Genomic DNA, 15,341 nt, shown 5'->3' with positions numbered 1-15,341 from the left:
TATATATATATATATATATATATATATAAGTTATATAAGTTGTATAGTACCTACACTTTTGCAAGACCGGGGTGTGTTGCTGGTTTAGCCTAGCTAACACAGAGGTTATGATTTATATGACGAGTGATATTGCATTACTGCTATGTGAATGTATTATGTATTTTATGACTCTCTCTCTCTCTCTCTCTCTCTCTCTCTCTCTCTCTCTCTCTCTCACTCACTCTCACTCACTCTCTCTCTATCTACCTACCTATTTATCTATCTATCTATGTATCTGTCTATCTAGCTACCTTCTCCCTTCGGTCTTTCTTTTCCATTCTGTCTTTCTCTCTCTCATTATATCTTTCTGTACCTTTCCCTCTTTATTCTTCTCAGTTTTCTCTTTCCTCTGATTTCTTTCTGTTTCGTTTATCCTCTGTTTATACCTTTTCTGTCCTAATACATCATTAAAAACTTCCACGTAATATCATTGAAAAAAAAGAAAATATTTACAGTACATTTTATAAATAAAGAACCCTGAGGATGACCTATGTGTTTCTGACGACAACTCTAACTTGTAGAGTCTGTTGATCGGTTATGATCCATCATCATCCTGAATAAATAAAACAATTTCTTTTGATTTCAGACTTACATCGGTAACGTTCTCGTTTCTGTCAACCCGTATAAAAAGCTCGCCATTTACACTCCAGAACTGGTTCACGAGTACAGGACAAGAGGACCGTTCCAATTACCTCCGCACATGTGAGTATTTAAAGATACTGGATATTATATAAATAATGTGGAAAGTTCGCCTCACGATGTGTGTGTGGTTTTTTTAGTAAAATATGTACTTAATGTGTAGTATTTAGTGACCGTTAATTAATGATTATTTGGAGATCGTGAGATGCTGTCTTGTGTGGTGTAGCTTCAGAAAAACATTTTCTATATTGTGCCAACGTTTCGATCTTTATTTAGATCATCTTCAGGGCCTGGGATTTACAAATATTGTTTACATTATTCAAATACATGTAACATGTGAAAATGAATTTATACAATGATGTACACCACCTAGAAATTTTAGGTTTTACCAAGGTTCTACACAGAAAACACACACTTTGAGTGAGTACAAATACTTTAATTAAACATTTTCTGTGTAGAATCATGTTTAAACTCAAAATTTCTACTTTGTGAATATCATTGTACAAATTCATATTCACATGTTACATATAGTTGTATAATGTAAATAATTCTTCCAGTTCATTATTCTTTTTATGTAAGGTCTAAGCGGGATTCGAACCCACGACCTTCGGCTAAATACGCTGCCACTTGAACTTTCATGACTTCGATCCTCTCGGACACCAACTCTCCATCTCAACCTACAACCGTTCGAATTTTACCTCTTTTTGCCATTTTCAAATGTCGTGTAATCACGATTCGATTCTCGGCGACTTATGAAGTGGCCACGGGGAGCTGTTAGTGAAGTGATACTTCTTATCTTTTTTTTTCTTATTAAATATTAATCCATTGATGTTATGTAAGGTCTTGGTTGAAATAAAGAGAGGATCGAAGTCACGATAGTTTAAGTTGTAGTGCAGCGACGTATTTACCATCGCCATTTATTTTATTTATTATTACCATTTATCTCACCCTAGATCTTACATAGAAAGAATAATTAATTGAATAAGTAACATGGTCAATTGACCACTGAAACATAAATGGATTAATGTAAACAATATTTGTAAATCCCAGGCCCTGAAAATGATCTCAATAAAGATTGAAACGTTGGCTCAGTAAAGAAATTTTTTTTCTAAACCTACATCAAACAAGACCGCATATTACGATCTCTAAATAATTATATATTTAATATTATTTATTTAGTATATCTATCGTAATTCCGAGTATTTCCCTCTTCTAACTTTCTAATGTTTAATCAGCTAGTTTATTTTTCTAAATTGTTGTGATTCTCTGTCTGTATAGCGACATTTCTCTTTCTATTTCTGTTTCTCTATCCCTATTTTTTCCTCTTTCTCTCGCTCTCTCTCTATTTCTGCTTCTCCCCTCTGCCTTTCTCTTTGTCCTTCCTTTTCCTCATTCTTTTTTCCCTCGCTCTCTTTAGCTTTTTGACTGCCTTTCTTCTCTCTCTCTCTCTCTCTCTCTCTCTCTCTCTCTCTCTCTCTCTCTCTCTCTCTCTCTCTTTTGAGACATGCAGACAGAAAAAGCGACTGAGAGAGCGAGGAAGAGAAAAGAAAAAGACAGACTTAAAAAATGACAATGTAGGGGAGAGAAGTAAATTTCGTCCGACTGTTATACCATGCCATCGTCTTGTTCAGCATTTAAGTTAAGCAAGTTAAAATTTCAAAATTACTTTCCCCAGCATTGCAATTTTTTAATTGCTGCTATTCCACAAGAGATTTGCAGGGCGACGGACTTGCAATTCGTGGACGTTTACGATCATTTTAGTCTGTTTAACCTGTGGTTATGCTTTTTGTCAATTTTTCTTTTTTTTCAGTTTCGCGGTCGCCGGATCCGCGTTCCGCTGGCTCCGGGATAGGAACGAGGACCAGTGCGTCGTCGTTTCCGGTGAAAGCGGTTCCGGAAAAACTGAATCGACAAAGCTGGTTCTGCAGTTTCTGTCAGCACAGCGCTGCACTATGGTTCGCGACCCTATACGCGAGCGGATCGCTCACATCTCGCCCATACTTGAAGGTAAATCTAAAAACCTTTCTTAAAACTTTCTTTCAGTCTGTTACCTCATGCCATCTGTGTCATGTTCAGCATTTAAGTTAAGCAAGTTAATTTTTTTTTAAAAATCCTAAAAGATTCCGATCAATAAAGGCCGGGCTTTTAAATTTAAAAATACACTTTCAAGTTACGCACAACCTGGAAACTTTTTAAGCACAAGTCGCTCCCCGAGACCAATTACGGCCCTGTGCCAGACATTTCGACAAGGCGATAATTTAACAATTCACACTGCAGAAAGGAAACGTTGCGCCTCTAAAGCGGTACAGTTTATTAAATATGCAAAGTTCACTACCAGAAACGGTGTTCAGCAAATTTCAAACGGTTTGAAAGTTCCAACGCCAAAATCTCGACGAAAGTTTGTAATACATAACGTTGTTGGAAAAATATTACATTTTGTTTCTCTGAGAAAAAATGTATCATGTTGAACTGATTTTCAGAAGTTAATCTTCTGTAAAATTGATTAGAAATTTATTTAATCGTTTATTTATTTTTTATACAGCCTTTGGAAACGCAAAGACTGCACGGAATGACAATTCGTCCAGATTTGTAAGTTTTTTAAAATATATTTTAAGTGGTCGTTTAACGTCTTATTTTTGCAGGGGTTGTACCTTGAGCTTGAGTTCGATTATAAAGGGGATCCATTAGGAGCTACAATAACTAATTGTAAATATCCGTAATTAAAATAAATTTTATTAACGTTTAAATTGTTCTAATAAATGTTTATATTTTATTTAACGCATCAGACCTTTTAGAAAAGGTAAAATTTCAGTAAAAAAAGGCTATTTCCTTTTTCCAGAAATATCAAAAACCAACCTTGTCTATTTTTCAGTCTAGAATAACCACCCAACTATCAGGCGATAGAAATTTTCATATTTTTTATCAACTTATAACAGGTGCTGATATTCATTTGCTCAGTAAGCGCTCTTTCGTATTCTTCTTCTGGTAAAATCACTGATATTTTTTCTCAAGTAGTAAAATTTCATTTTTAGAGTGTCTTAAACTTCAAAGGAATGTCGATAATTATTCTTTCCTCAAAAGCAGTCGAACACTGCATATGGAAACGCTAGATGACAAAAAAGATTTTTCAGTGACAAAGGTATTGTTTTCATATGCTAATTATAGATACAAGTATGAATAAAAATAGAATAAAGTAAAAAAAACGATATTTTTGATTTTTAGAGGTCTTTGGAGACCTGTGGCCTAACTCAAGAAGAGGTGTTAAATGTTTTAAAAATCATCGCAAGTGTCTTAAAGTTAGGAAATGTTATTTTTATTCCAACAAACAATATCGATGGGACTGAAGGATGCACAATAAATAATGAATATGGTAGGTTGGATATATCGATGAAGTTTTAGCCCTAATTTTTACATATTCGCCTTGCAGAAGTGTTCGAAGTTTGTGAACTTCTCGGTACGGACGTAAGCGACCTGCAGACCTCTTTGACCACAAGGTCTGCCTTCTTCTCTTCCAACCAGGAAATGCTTATAACAGAGCTATCGGCCAAACAGGCTACACAAAATAGAGATTCTCTGTGTAAAGCCCTCTATTCAAGGACTTTCACATGGCTTGTCAACCGTTTAAATCAAGCGACAAAGGTAAAATATAATAATATAAAATAAAGAATAATATAAAACAAAATACACTGTGCAATATTTTATATAAATATTTTAAAAAATTTCAGGTTAAAAAATGCGGAAAAAGAAAAGTGTTAGGAATCCTGGACGTATATGGATTTGAAATACTTGAATATAACGGTTTCGAACAGTTTATTATCAATTTTTGCAATGAAAAGCTCCACGCTGTCATAACTGAAAGTACTCTGAAACAGGAACAAGAAGAATATCTTCGAGAAGGGATAGACTGGTGTCCTGTCGATTTCGTTTGTAATACTGCTGTCTGTGATATTATAGAAAAGGTGCTAAAATTACTATTAAACTTTTAAGTTTTTAATTTAAACGTGGATTAATTTAAAGCCCATTATTTTCTAGAACAATCATGGTATTTTGTGCCTATTGGATGAGATCAGTGCAAAAATTATTGAAGAAGGTTGTAACGGGGCTGAAGGGTGTGAGGAAGTACTGCTGAACAGAGTGCTTAATCTTTGCGGACATTCTACACCTAGAAGGCACCATTCTGATAACAGCCTACCACCAAACTGCTTTAGGTGAGTCTAATCCTTTTGTAGAAAAATATAGAACTTTTGTAGAACTGGCACAGGGTCATTTACTCTCGTATTTTATATATATATATATATATATATATATATATATATATATTTTGTTATTCAAACACATTTCAGCATTGCGCCATCTTCACTGAGGAAAATATAGAATTGCTTATTAATATAAATATTTTCATATCCATATTGAATTTGTCATTTGAGTCTCTTGTAAGAGAAGTTGCCCAGTGACAGCACTCATTCGTACTGTGAAAGTCTCAGGACAACTTTTACTTCAATTGTCTTGGAGGATTTTCTGTTAAGGTTGAAAGTTACTGTCTTACTTAATGAAATTTTATATATGGGGTTCCTTACTTAGTGGAGGACAGATATTTTTACATAGAGTAAAATTTATCTGTACCCTATCATGAGGTTTATTTTCATTCTCCACTTTGTGAAACATACTGTTAATTCATTCAGTGTTGTAATTGTTGAGTGTTTATGAAGGGGTGCGAATTACATGTCAGAATCACTCATCAGCGAATTTATGTGTTGAAATGTTAACTTGTTTAGGAATATCTGCAGTGTATATTGAAAATAAAAATGGGCCAAGTATGTTTCCCTGAGGAACCCCTGCCATATTGTATACATAACGTGAGAAATCAGTTCCTGATGGACTCGGCAAAATTGATCGCTAGATAGGAGTCTAATGGTCCAAAAGAAATTGGTATATAAATGGATAATGAACCCAATAAATACATTCTGGATCTTATAGCTGGTCCTAGGCCCAAAACCCAACTTTGCCCTTGTTACTCACAACTTTACAGACTTGATTAAGCTTTCATTTTTCAATTCTCAATTTATTAACTAACACCAGTACTTTGCTGCTCTTGAGAACACCATACCATTCAAAACAAATAAATAAAATTATATTATTATTTATAAAATTCCTATTTGTGAAATTATTTTAATACAAAAATGTATTGGCATTTTTTTTAGGTTAAAACATTTTGCAGGAACTGTTACATACAATGTGAAAGGGTTTATTGAAAAAAATACCGATCACGTTTCAAGAGAACTTTCTCAAACAATGCACCGAAGTGAGCATCCCATGCTCAAATCTTTATTTCCTGAAGGTTTGTCACAATTGCGTTAATATAATTTACAGACGGGCAAGAAAAGAAAGTATTTTTCAGGAAATCCAAAACGAGCTCCTTCAAAACGTCCGCCCACAGTTGGCTCCCAGTTTAAGGTTTCCCTGGGAGGTCTGGTGAGAAATTTAGTAGCAAAAAACCCACATTACATTCGCTGTATCAAGCCTAATGAGCTCAAACAGCCACGAATATTTGAAATGGGTCTAGTACAACATCAAGTTAGATATCTAGGGTAAGTATTTTTGTTTGATATTTAATTTTGAATTTTCAACAATAGCATTACAAATGTTATAGGCTTATTGAAACGGTTCGAGTCAGAAGATGTGGATTTTGCCACAGGCAGACCTACACAGGGTTTCTTGCAAGGTACAAAATGCTGTCGCTACACACATGGCCCAATTGGCAAGGAGTGCCAGTCGAGGGAGTCTCTTACCTTCTAAGAGACCTCCCAATCCCAAGCGGTGAATTTTCATTTGGGAGAACGAAAATATTCATTAGAAGTCCAAGATCCGTAGGTTTCAATTGTGCATTTACTTATTTCCTTTGATACAATTTGTATGTTTAGGTATTCGAACTTGAAGAATTTAGAAGAGAACGTTTAGAAGATTTAGCCGTCTTGATGCAGAAGACTTGGAGAGGCTATAGAGAGAGGAGGATATTCTTGAAGAAAAAACACAGTCAAATAATCATAGCATCCGCCTGGAGGAGTTGGAGGGTAAACTATTTCAATATTTTGATAACTACTATAGAATTTTTTATTGTTAAAAAAAGCATGTTAGAACTATTGTTATGAAAATAAATATGCATGTTGCATGAAAGGAATGCAGATTCGGAATTCCTTACGATGGACGAAGGCATTTATGGTGTCTATATAAAGTTGTAAGTAATATTTAGAAATTTAAAACAGCTGCTTACGAGCTCTTGTACTTTATAAAGTTTTAACAACTTTTTGTTTTCCAGGCCAGGGAGGAATATAGAATACTCAAAAGGAGGAAATTAGTGGACTGGGCAGTCCGTGTAATTCAAAGACAGTTTATTAAATGGAAGGTATGCTACTGAATTTGTCGACCCTTGTCGATATATTTATACACTCTTTTTGTCCACAGAGGAAACATTTTCTTCTTTATTTAGCCCAGGAATTGAATAGTATTAATGAATCACCAATTAACAGAGACTGGCCTCCATGTCAGAGCCGCCTAGCAGAAACGAGCTTACTGCTGAGGAGATTGCACCATAGATGGAGGGTATATTATTATTAGCATGTATTGTACCAAACAATTATTTATTTGATTGATTGTTTGATATGAGCTCAACTCTGTACATGTATACAGAACTGGGCTGGTGTTTCAACAGTCCAGGTTCAAACCTGGGTCTTCTGTCCCACCGCCAAAGTTAGCTTCCAAGGGTTGTCAACAGCAAGGTCATTTTACAGCATGAGGTTTTTTAGCCTAGAGCCTACTCACACTCTTAAATAGATTCTTTCCTATTTACATACCATTCACTCAAGTACTCATTATTCCTCCATTACTCTTAACGCAACATAACTAACCTAATTGAGGGTCAATGGTGGTATCAATATTCTACCGGCCCTACATTCACTCTTATAAGTACTTTCACTGTCAATATACACGAAAGGAAACACAAAACAAGATATATACCACTAGTACATACTATATTTAAAAAACCCTGTTTCCTTCAAAAAATTGAAACAGGGATGACCAAAGATTCGCTACCAGTTCAAGCACAATTCTCATATCGGGTGGCATTACTACTCATTCTCTATATGAAGACAAGGCATAACGTTATAGTGTTGTCTAAGTAACTTTTCCTTACAATGAAAGTTTTCCTTCATAAAGACGACCTTAAAGCCAGAAACACACTTACCCGATGCCACGCCATGCGACGCTACCCGATACTACCCGACGCAAATCCAAACTCAGATTTTCCATAAGGTTGCATTACCCACGTGCACATCTACCCGACGCTCTGCGATCCCAACTGTCCAGATTTTCGTCGGGTCTACTTTTTCTTATGACAAGACTAACGCGACCTAGTAGTTTACGTAGTCCTAAAGGGATGGGAAGAAGAATGAGAAAAACCGAAAAAAGAGCATTCCGAAGGCGTTCTTTACATTTAACCGCTGTTTAAACGCAGACATCACCATCAGTTACAAGATGGCGGCAAAAACTAAACGTATTTGCGTCGTTTTGGTTTAACCACTGACCCAGGAATTAAGCCGGGAACACACTTACCAGATGCAACGCTATGCGACGCTACCCGACGCAAATCCAAACTCAGATTTTCCATAAGGTTGCATTACCCACGTGCACATCTACCCGATGCTATGCCACGCTAACCTACCCGACGCTCTGCGATCTCCACTGTCCAGATTTTCGTCGGCTCGCATCGAGTACAGTCGAAGATAAAAGAACCGGACACTCATATTTTTTTCAAACTACATGTATTATTGCCGTTATATTAATTACAACATACTTACTTTAATATAAACCAAATTAAACGAGATCAAAAATTCATTAGTTTTGATTTAAAAAAAATTAATTTTAATGGTTTGGTAGAAAATTGATCAAAACACCGGAATGCCATTTGTTGATATAATGATTTAACTAACAATTTATTANCATTAAGAACTTGGAGTTCTTGTAGACCCTCCCTTTTTTGAGCTGAAACTCAACTCTGCTACAAGTTTGGTTTCCGTAAAAACCGCTCAGGAGCTTTCTTTGATGTGGCTCAAGTCTTTGATACGGTGTGGCATCTGAGTTGATTCAAAAGCACCCTTCTATTAACCTTCTTCCCCATCCTCTGACGGACAGCTTCTTTCAGGTCAGCCAGGAAACATCCATGACTGCTAATCTGATAAGGCTGGCCTACCTAATCTGATACAATTGCCTGATGATACTGCTTTTCTATCTTGCAATAAAGATCTCATTCTCTTACTCCTATACTTACTCAACCTAAAAATTAGCTGAAAAGGTTATGAAAAAATAAATGTTGACAAAAGCCAACCTTTACTCACCAAACTATAGCATATAACCCTTAAACATTAAAAAATTCCAAGAACCACCTATTGGCCATGCCCTTGATACACAAGAGCTTCTCTGCTGTAATGGCCTCCAACACTGCCAATTTCTTTCTTCTAATGGTGTTTTCATAGCATTTTTAACATCAGAGGATTGTGGTAGTTAGGTCTGGAGGTTGGGAGGTCCAGGCTTTAAGCACCTTTTCATTACCCTCCAGAACTATGCATCTGGGACCCAGACATCAACCAACTGTTATGTTGAGACTCTCCAGTTCGTACAACTACAAAAGGGTCCATCAATAAAATGAAAAAGTATAAATATTCATAGAAAAATTGGTATCTTGGTGCTTTGTTGGTTGCATACTGATTCTTGCAACTTGGTTGTTTCCAGTCATTTTTGTCTGACAGAAGTTCATCATCATTGAGTTAGACCAAAATGATCAAAAACGACCAATCAATAGGTTCATCGTCATTTCAGCATCTTTTGTGCCTTAGCCATGAGGGTTTATGGGAAAAATAATTATTTAAAAATGTATTCCCATTTTTAATCAAAATATTTTTTACTTTTAGTGTCACAAATATAGATCAAAATTTGACCAAACATCTAGAAATCGAATGAGGGAGAAAGTCACTGCCAGCCTTATATTTAAAGAACGGAAAAGTTCTTATCCAAGGAGGTAGGACGTAATTTTTTATCAATTCTTCTAATCATTTTGTCAAGCTTAAAATTTTTGAATTTGTTTCTTCAGCGTTTCACATCCTTTTTTGGGTGATTATGTAAGACTGAGGCAGAACATCCAGTGGAAGAAGATCTGCATAGAAACAAATGACCAGTATGTTGTTTTTGCCGATATAATCAACAAGATTACTAGATCGAGTGGCAAGGCAAGGAAACTGTTCTTACTTAACTTTAAGAAAAAAATTAATATTGTTTAATTTCAGTTTGCTCCTATTCTTTTTGTCTTGTCTACTAGTGCCATGTTGATCCTTGATCAAAGAACACTGCAAATTAAATACAGGGTGCCTGCTACAGAAATCTACAGGCTCTCTTTATCTCCTTATTTGGATGATGTTGCAGTTTTTCATGTCAGAGCAGTAAGTTATGTGTAAAGTAACATTTTTGTAAATGTATATGTAATTTAAAAGTTATCTTTTAGCAACAAAATAAAAAGTGCACTTCCTTAGTTTCTTAACTGTACATAAAAGTACAAGTATTATTTTAATTCCTGTAACTACTTGTCTTAAACCCTTTGTAGATAGTGGTAGATCAGTTGGTTTTTGTAGGGTAGCCCAAGCTGTGACTCCAGTAGTGAAAGTGGGATGGCCCCTGGCTGTCTGTTCCAGAGCGAGCTGGGGATCAAAAAAGGTGATTTCGTCTTCCAAACAGGACACGTGATTGAAATAGTAACAAAATTGTTCCTCGTGATACAAAACGCTGTTGGCAAACCGCCACAAGTCAACATTAGCACAGAGTATGCCTATCATGGATGAAATCAATTTTTGTGTTGGACTGGACTCATTACACTGGACCTTTTTGTAGGTTTGAAGCAAATTTCGGCCAACAGACCGTCACGGTCACATTCAAGTGTACCGGCCTACCTGAAGTGCAGCCGGGGCAGATCAGAATAGTTAGAAAAACTGGTAAAATGGAAATTCTTTTATGATCACAGGCAAACACCCATTCCTGGGCAAAATGTGATATGATGTGGCCTTACTTCAGGTTAGCTTTTTTATCTACTTTAAACTTTTTAAAATATTTATGTTTTTATTAAAGAATGGAAGTTTAGGTTAAATAAAAAGGAAAATAGTAGTAATAGTAGTTGAAATTTCACAAATATATAAAAACAAATAAAAGTCTTGTAATAAATTAATTTTAGGTAAGTACAAAAACTAAAATTCTCGTACAACAATATTTTCATTATTGATTCATTAACATTTTCGTGCACCTGTATAACATATTATATTATTTTTACAGATAAATCAATGGTCAATGTTTGTCAAGGGGTCAATTTATAGTATTTTTTCAAATCAATCTCTATTAAAATTAAATGGACTAGACCAGGATTTGAACCCAACGTCACTAACTATGTGGCAGTGAGTGAATATGCATTTGCCCTAAAATATATGAAATGAATATAGTTTCAAATTATTTAAAAATATCTTGACATCTAAAAACTGTTTTGAAATTGAAAAAAATGTAGAAACATGAACTTCCGAACCGTGGTTACAATAGACAGCAAAAATTTTAAAAATATAATTATTCAGAAATCGTGAGATGCGGTTTGGTGTGATGTAGGTATTCTTTATCGTGCCAACGTTTCGATCTTTATTGAGATCATCTTCAGTGCACAAAATGTTTGTCTTCTGTGTAATTGTGAGTTGGTGTCCGCCTGGATCGAAGTTACGATAGCTCAAGTGGTAGAGAAGCGGCGTATTTAGCCGAAGGTCGTGGGTTCAAATCCCGCTCGTGAACCTAACTTATTTATCTCCACCAAGACCTTACATAGAAAGAATAATTAATTGAAAGAAGCAACTTGATTGACGACTAAAACGTAAATGTATAAACAGAAATTTCACCAATTCATTACTTTAAAATTTCCATCAATTTACAGGTCTTTATTTTAAGACTTTATTCGGAGATCGTGAGATGCGATCTGGTGTGACGTAGGTTTTAGAAAAATATTTACTTTATCGTGACAACATTTCGATCTTTATTGAGATCATCTTCAGAGCTCAAAGTGCCTGTGGACACTCTCAACACGACACGCAAGAATGGTACAATTACACAGAAGACAAACACTTTGAGCCCTGAAGATGATCTCAATAAAGATCGAAACGTTGGCCCAATAAATAAAATGTTTTTCTGATACCTATTTCACACCAGACCGCATCTCACGATTTCTGAATAATTATCGATTAACCACACATTTAAAAAATATGTAGCTTGATTATTTCAATTACACTGGTTGGGATATCCTTGTGCTGGTTTTATCTTTCAAAAATGTTTCTAGTTGATTGGAGACAATCAAGATCGCCTTGAAGGCATTATTTATTTGTGTGTTTTATTTCAGTGTGGAAATAGAGCATTCCTTCCAAGATGTCATCCTGTCGTTTCTGCTGGAGAGTCCTAGATTCCTTTTGAACAAGATGATATGCATTATATGCTATCTTTCCTTTTAAATCAACCTAGGCCATAGACACAAATTGAAAAACAGTCCAATATACTGTGAATTATCTCTAATCAAACAAAACCAAAAAAAAAAAAAAATTAAAAGTATATTTATCATTATGGACAGGTAAATAATGCAATTGTAAATAATGCAAATGGGAGTTTAATTTGTATGACGGTTTAGCAAAATGGAGACCAAGTCTATAGAGTAATATTTTCAGTAAAAGTTTTGGAAAACTGTAAAATTAAATGATTGAAGCAAGGCAAATAAAATATTTCATTGTATGTTAAAATTAGCAACAGATTAGACAATAAAAATATGAACAAGAAATCCCTTTTTATCCTGAGAATTATGGAAAATAATGTCAATTGCAATGTAGTTTCATATTAGCGAAGTTGTGTTAATAATTTTAAACATACTTGACTTTCTTTAAATATAAAATAAGGGTGATGAATTATGTACTTAGATAGATCATTTTTGTTTCAACAATATCATTAGATCTGTAAAATCTCTGTATTTAGAAATTTCTACTTGGAAAAAGTGACCAGCATGACTTGGGATCACTGGAAAGGTATACTCAACATTTTTAATCCTGCGCAAAGGATTTTTTATTTATTTTTATATTATTGTATTTTATTTTATTTTTTAAAGCAATACACAATTTTGTCATTTAGTTGTTCCGTTAGAAAAGCTCTCAGGGTATATAATATGGGCTTAAAGATGGCTCGTGTTGAGTTATTTTTATTAATTCCATAAACATTATCGGTTTGCAGAATTTTTTATCAGGGACCAATTAATTACTATTGTTAATAAACTCAATTTTAAAACTCTACATTTGATTTTTTACATATTTACTTCATTTGTTTGTTTTGAAATTGAAAAAATATTTTTTTAAATTTAATAATTACAGAATTCAGTTACAGCATGCAAATCATATTTCTTTAGTTAATAATCATTTCCTTCTTGTTGAAGGAATCCTCATTGTTATAAGTGTTGTTCGATAGAAGATATACAAAGAAAATAATGTAAATTTGTAAATAGTTGTTTTAAAACAGGAAATATGTATTGAAAACATATCGTTACAGGCGATAATAAATGTTTTGTTACTAAAAAATAAATAAAAGAGCACTAATTGAACTGTAAGGTCAATGTTGTAAATAGTTATTAAAGGTATAGTAATTGTTAACGGTCTGTTGATTGTTCATTTTGTTAACTGCCACATTAGGATCTCATATTGTTATGTTGTACGATGCAGTCGGTACAAATTGACAAATTTCTCTTCAAAGCCTTTGTGCAATAATATAAATATATAACTATCTCTTGTATTTAATAATTTGATTTATCCTATTAATAATTTATTTAAAAAAAGAACAATTCAATTTGTACCTTCTGAATGCAAACAGCATGTTAGAGAATTGTACAAAACAATTCATTTGGTCAGTTGTAATGGCCTTGTAATTATGTAAAATTAGCTCATTGAATTGAAATGAGAAGTTGTAATTAAAGTTAAGGATGAAAATTTATAAATATAATGTTAAAAGTTGATTGGTGCCTTATTTCGAAATGCCTTTTCCCTTTTTTGCCGTCAATTTCTCTTTTCGTTTATGCAACCTTGTCAGTATTGCACGTATTGTCAAATAGTAAAATAATAAAAATACTCCAAGCCTGAGAAAACCATTGATCTGGTTTTAAAAACCTCAAAAGCTCTGACTTTATTAACAGTTCAATGTTAAAAACTACGCTTAGAACGGCCCAGTGTGACAAAAGTGGTGAGATTCTGTTAAATTTGGTAATACGATCTCCCGACTCAACTACATATTTCCTTTCCCTATCAGAAGTGAATTAAATTAACAGTCTCAAACTGCAGCACACCAATTGTTCACCAGCAGCCAAATGCAAAATGATGACGGCGAACACCGCCGGAGATAGGAGTTAATAAGAAGTTAAATTCACTAATTTCGTGGTCCGCTTGGCCAATTAATATATTACAATTAATTAAGGTTTTTAGTTGAAATAAAAGAGGACCACGAAATTAGTGAATTAAAATGAAGTATACTTCACTAAAGCTCTCCGTGGCCATTTTATTTGTCGCCGAGAATCCAATTCGATTTCACATTTGAAAAATGGCAAAAAGGAGGGAAAATTCAAAAGGTGGGGTTGAGAGTTGATGTCCGAGTGGATCGAGGCTGGAGATGGCTTACAAGATAGCTCAAGTGGTAGAGCAGCGGCGTATCTAGCCGAAAGTCGTGGGTTCGAATCCCACTCGTGACATTGACTTTTTTTATCTCAACTAAAAATCTTAATTAATGTTAATAAGAAGATTGTTTCGGCACCAACGGGAATGGAAGATTACCGATTGAATAGGAGATGTTAGTCTAGGATGAATTAAATGAATAATGAAAGAAAGGAGTACTTGAAGACTCACTGTTTAATGAAAGTTCTATGGCTTAAAGATGGCCGATGAGCGTATTGGAGATCTGAAGGCAATGACGGTCTAAAGGAGAATCCCTCTGAAGGCGACGAAGACCGGAAGCGGTGAATGTCTCCTGAATGCGATATCGTGCGTTGTTCAGCGTTGATTAGGCAGTGCACCGGCCTGCAGCGTCGTTGATGATGATGATGGATGATGAAATCCAGTGGTGATGAGAATGAGACGATGCAATCCAGGTAGTAGCCAGTGAGATCGTGCGTTGTTCAGCGTTGATTAGGCAGTGCACCGACCTGCAGCGTCGTTGATGATGAAATCCAGTGGTGATGAGAATAAAACGATGCAATCCAGGTAGTAGCCAGAGAGATGATGGGAGTCTTCGGGAGATAATGATGGATGATTCGTTCGTGGGATTATAATGATGATAGATGATAAGGGAGGTGAGATATTAAGGGAAAATGGCAATGATAGGTTTGGGGATCGTGCGGTCGGGAGGTGAAGATCGTATGGCGATTTGAAGGGGAATCCGTGGGGATTCGCGTGGCGAGGAAACTTTAAAAGACGGCGATCTTACACGGAGGTGAATTACTATGGCGCAACACTTTGGGGAGATAGGGCGATAAAGGTGTGCTCGCTCCGAGAGCTGGCGTAGAAGAGACTAGAGAGCACAAA

At 35.1% G+C, this 15,341-nt stretch overlaps 1 protein-coding gene across 5 annotated transcripts in view; it reads left to right on the top strand.

Annotated features, from left to right (window-relative positions):
* The window catches only part of LOC106661447 (unconventional myosin-Ia), a 177,274-nt gene extending 164,184 nt beyond the window's left edge, over positions 1–13,090 (top strand). Inside the window, exons 4-28 of one of the 5 annotated variants that reach the window (XM_024227508.1) lie at positions 626–741; positions 2,489–2,685; positions 3,221–3,267; positions 3,321–3,384; positions 3,465–3,478; positions 3,551–3,635; positions 3,711–3,817; positions 3,901–4,048; positions 4,106–4,317; positions 4,404–4,637; positions 4,711–4,886; positions 5,880–6,016; positions 6,077–6,266; positions 6,329–6,545; positions 6,600–6,749; positions 6,854–6,913; positions 6,995–7,081; positions 7,141–7,278; positions 9,642–9,748; positions 9,821–9,956; positions 10,014–10,166; positions 10,356–10,543; positions 10,612–10,791; positions 11,047–11,165; positions 12,143–13,090. In XM_024227508.1, coding sequence (XP_024083276.1) covers positions 626–741; positions 2,489–2,685; positions 3,221–3,267; positions 3,321–3,384; positions 3,465–3,478; positions 3,551–3,635; positions 3,711–3,817; positions 3,901–4,048; positions 4,106–4,317; positions 4,404–4,637; positions 4,711–4,886; positions 5,880–6,016; positions 6,077–6,266; positions 6,329–6,545; positions 6,600–6,749; positions 6,854–6,913; positions 6,995–7,081; positions 7,141–7,278; positions 9,642–9,748; positions 9,821–9,956; positions 10,014–10,166; positions 10,356–10,543; positions 10,612–10,735 — 3,087 coding nt within the window. In that variant the 3' untranslated portion in view covers positions 10,736–10,791; positions 11,047–11,165; positions 12,143–13,090. The remainder of the gene's footprint in view (positions 1–625; positions 742–2,488; positions 2,686–3,220; positions 3,268–3,320; positions 3,385–3,464; positions 3,479–3,550; positions 3,636–3,710; positions 3,818–3,900; positions 4,049–4,105; positions 4,318–4,403; positions 4,638–4,710; positions 4,887–5,879; positions 6,017–6,076; positions 6,267–6,328; positions 6,546–6,599; positions 6,750–6,853; positions 6,914–6,994; positions 7,082–7,140; positions 7,279–9,641; positions 9,749–9,820; positions 9,957–10,013; positions 10,167–10,355; positions 10,544–10,611; positions 10,792–11,046; positions 11,166–12,142) is intronic. The other 4 variants (XM_024227510.1, XM_014384840.2, XM_024227511.1 and 1 more) reach the window with 4 other exon arrangements.
* The last annotated feature ends 2,251 nt before the right edge of the window (positions 13,091–15,341 follow it).

Source organism: Cimex lectularius, unplaced genomic scaffold, assembly GCF_000648675.2.
Source record: "Cimex lectularius strain Harlan isolate CLEC.00 unplaced genomic scaffold, Clec_2.1 scaffold166, whole genome shotgun sequence".
NCBI classification, from domain to species: domain Eukaryota; kingdom Metazoa; phylum Arthropoda; class Insecta; order Hemiptera; family Cimicidae; genus Cimex; species Cimex lectularius.
This window is presented reverse-complemented; position numbering and strand designations above follow the sequence as displayed.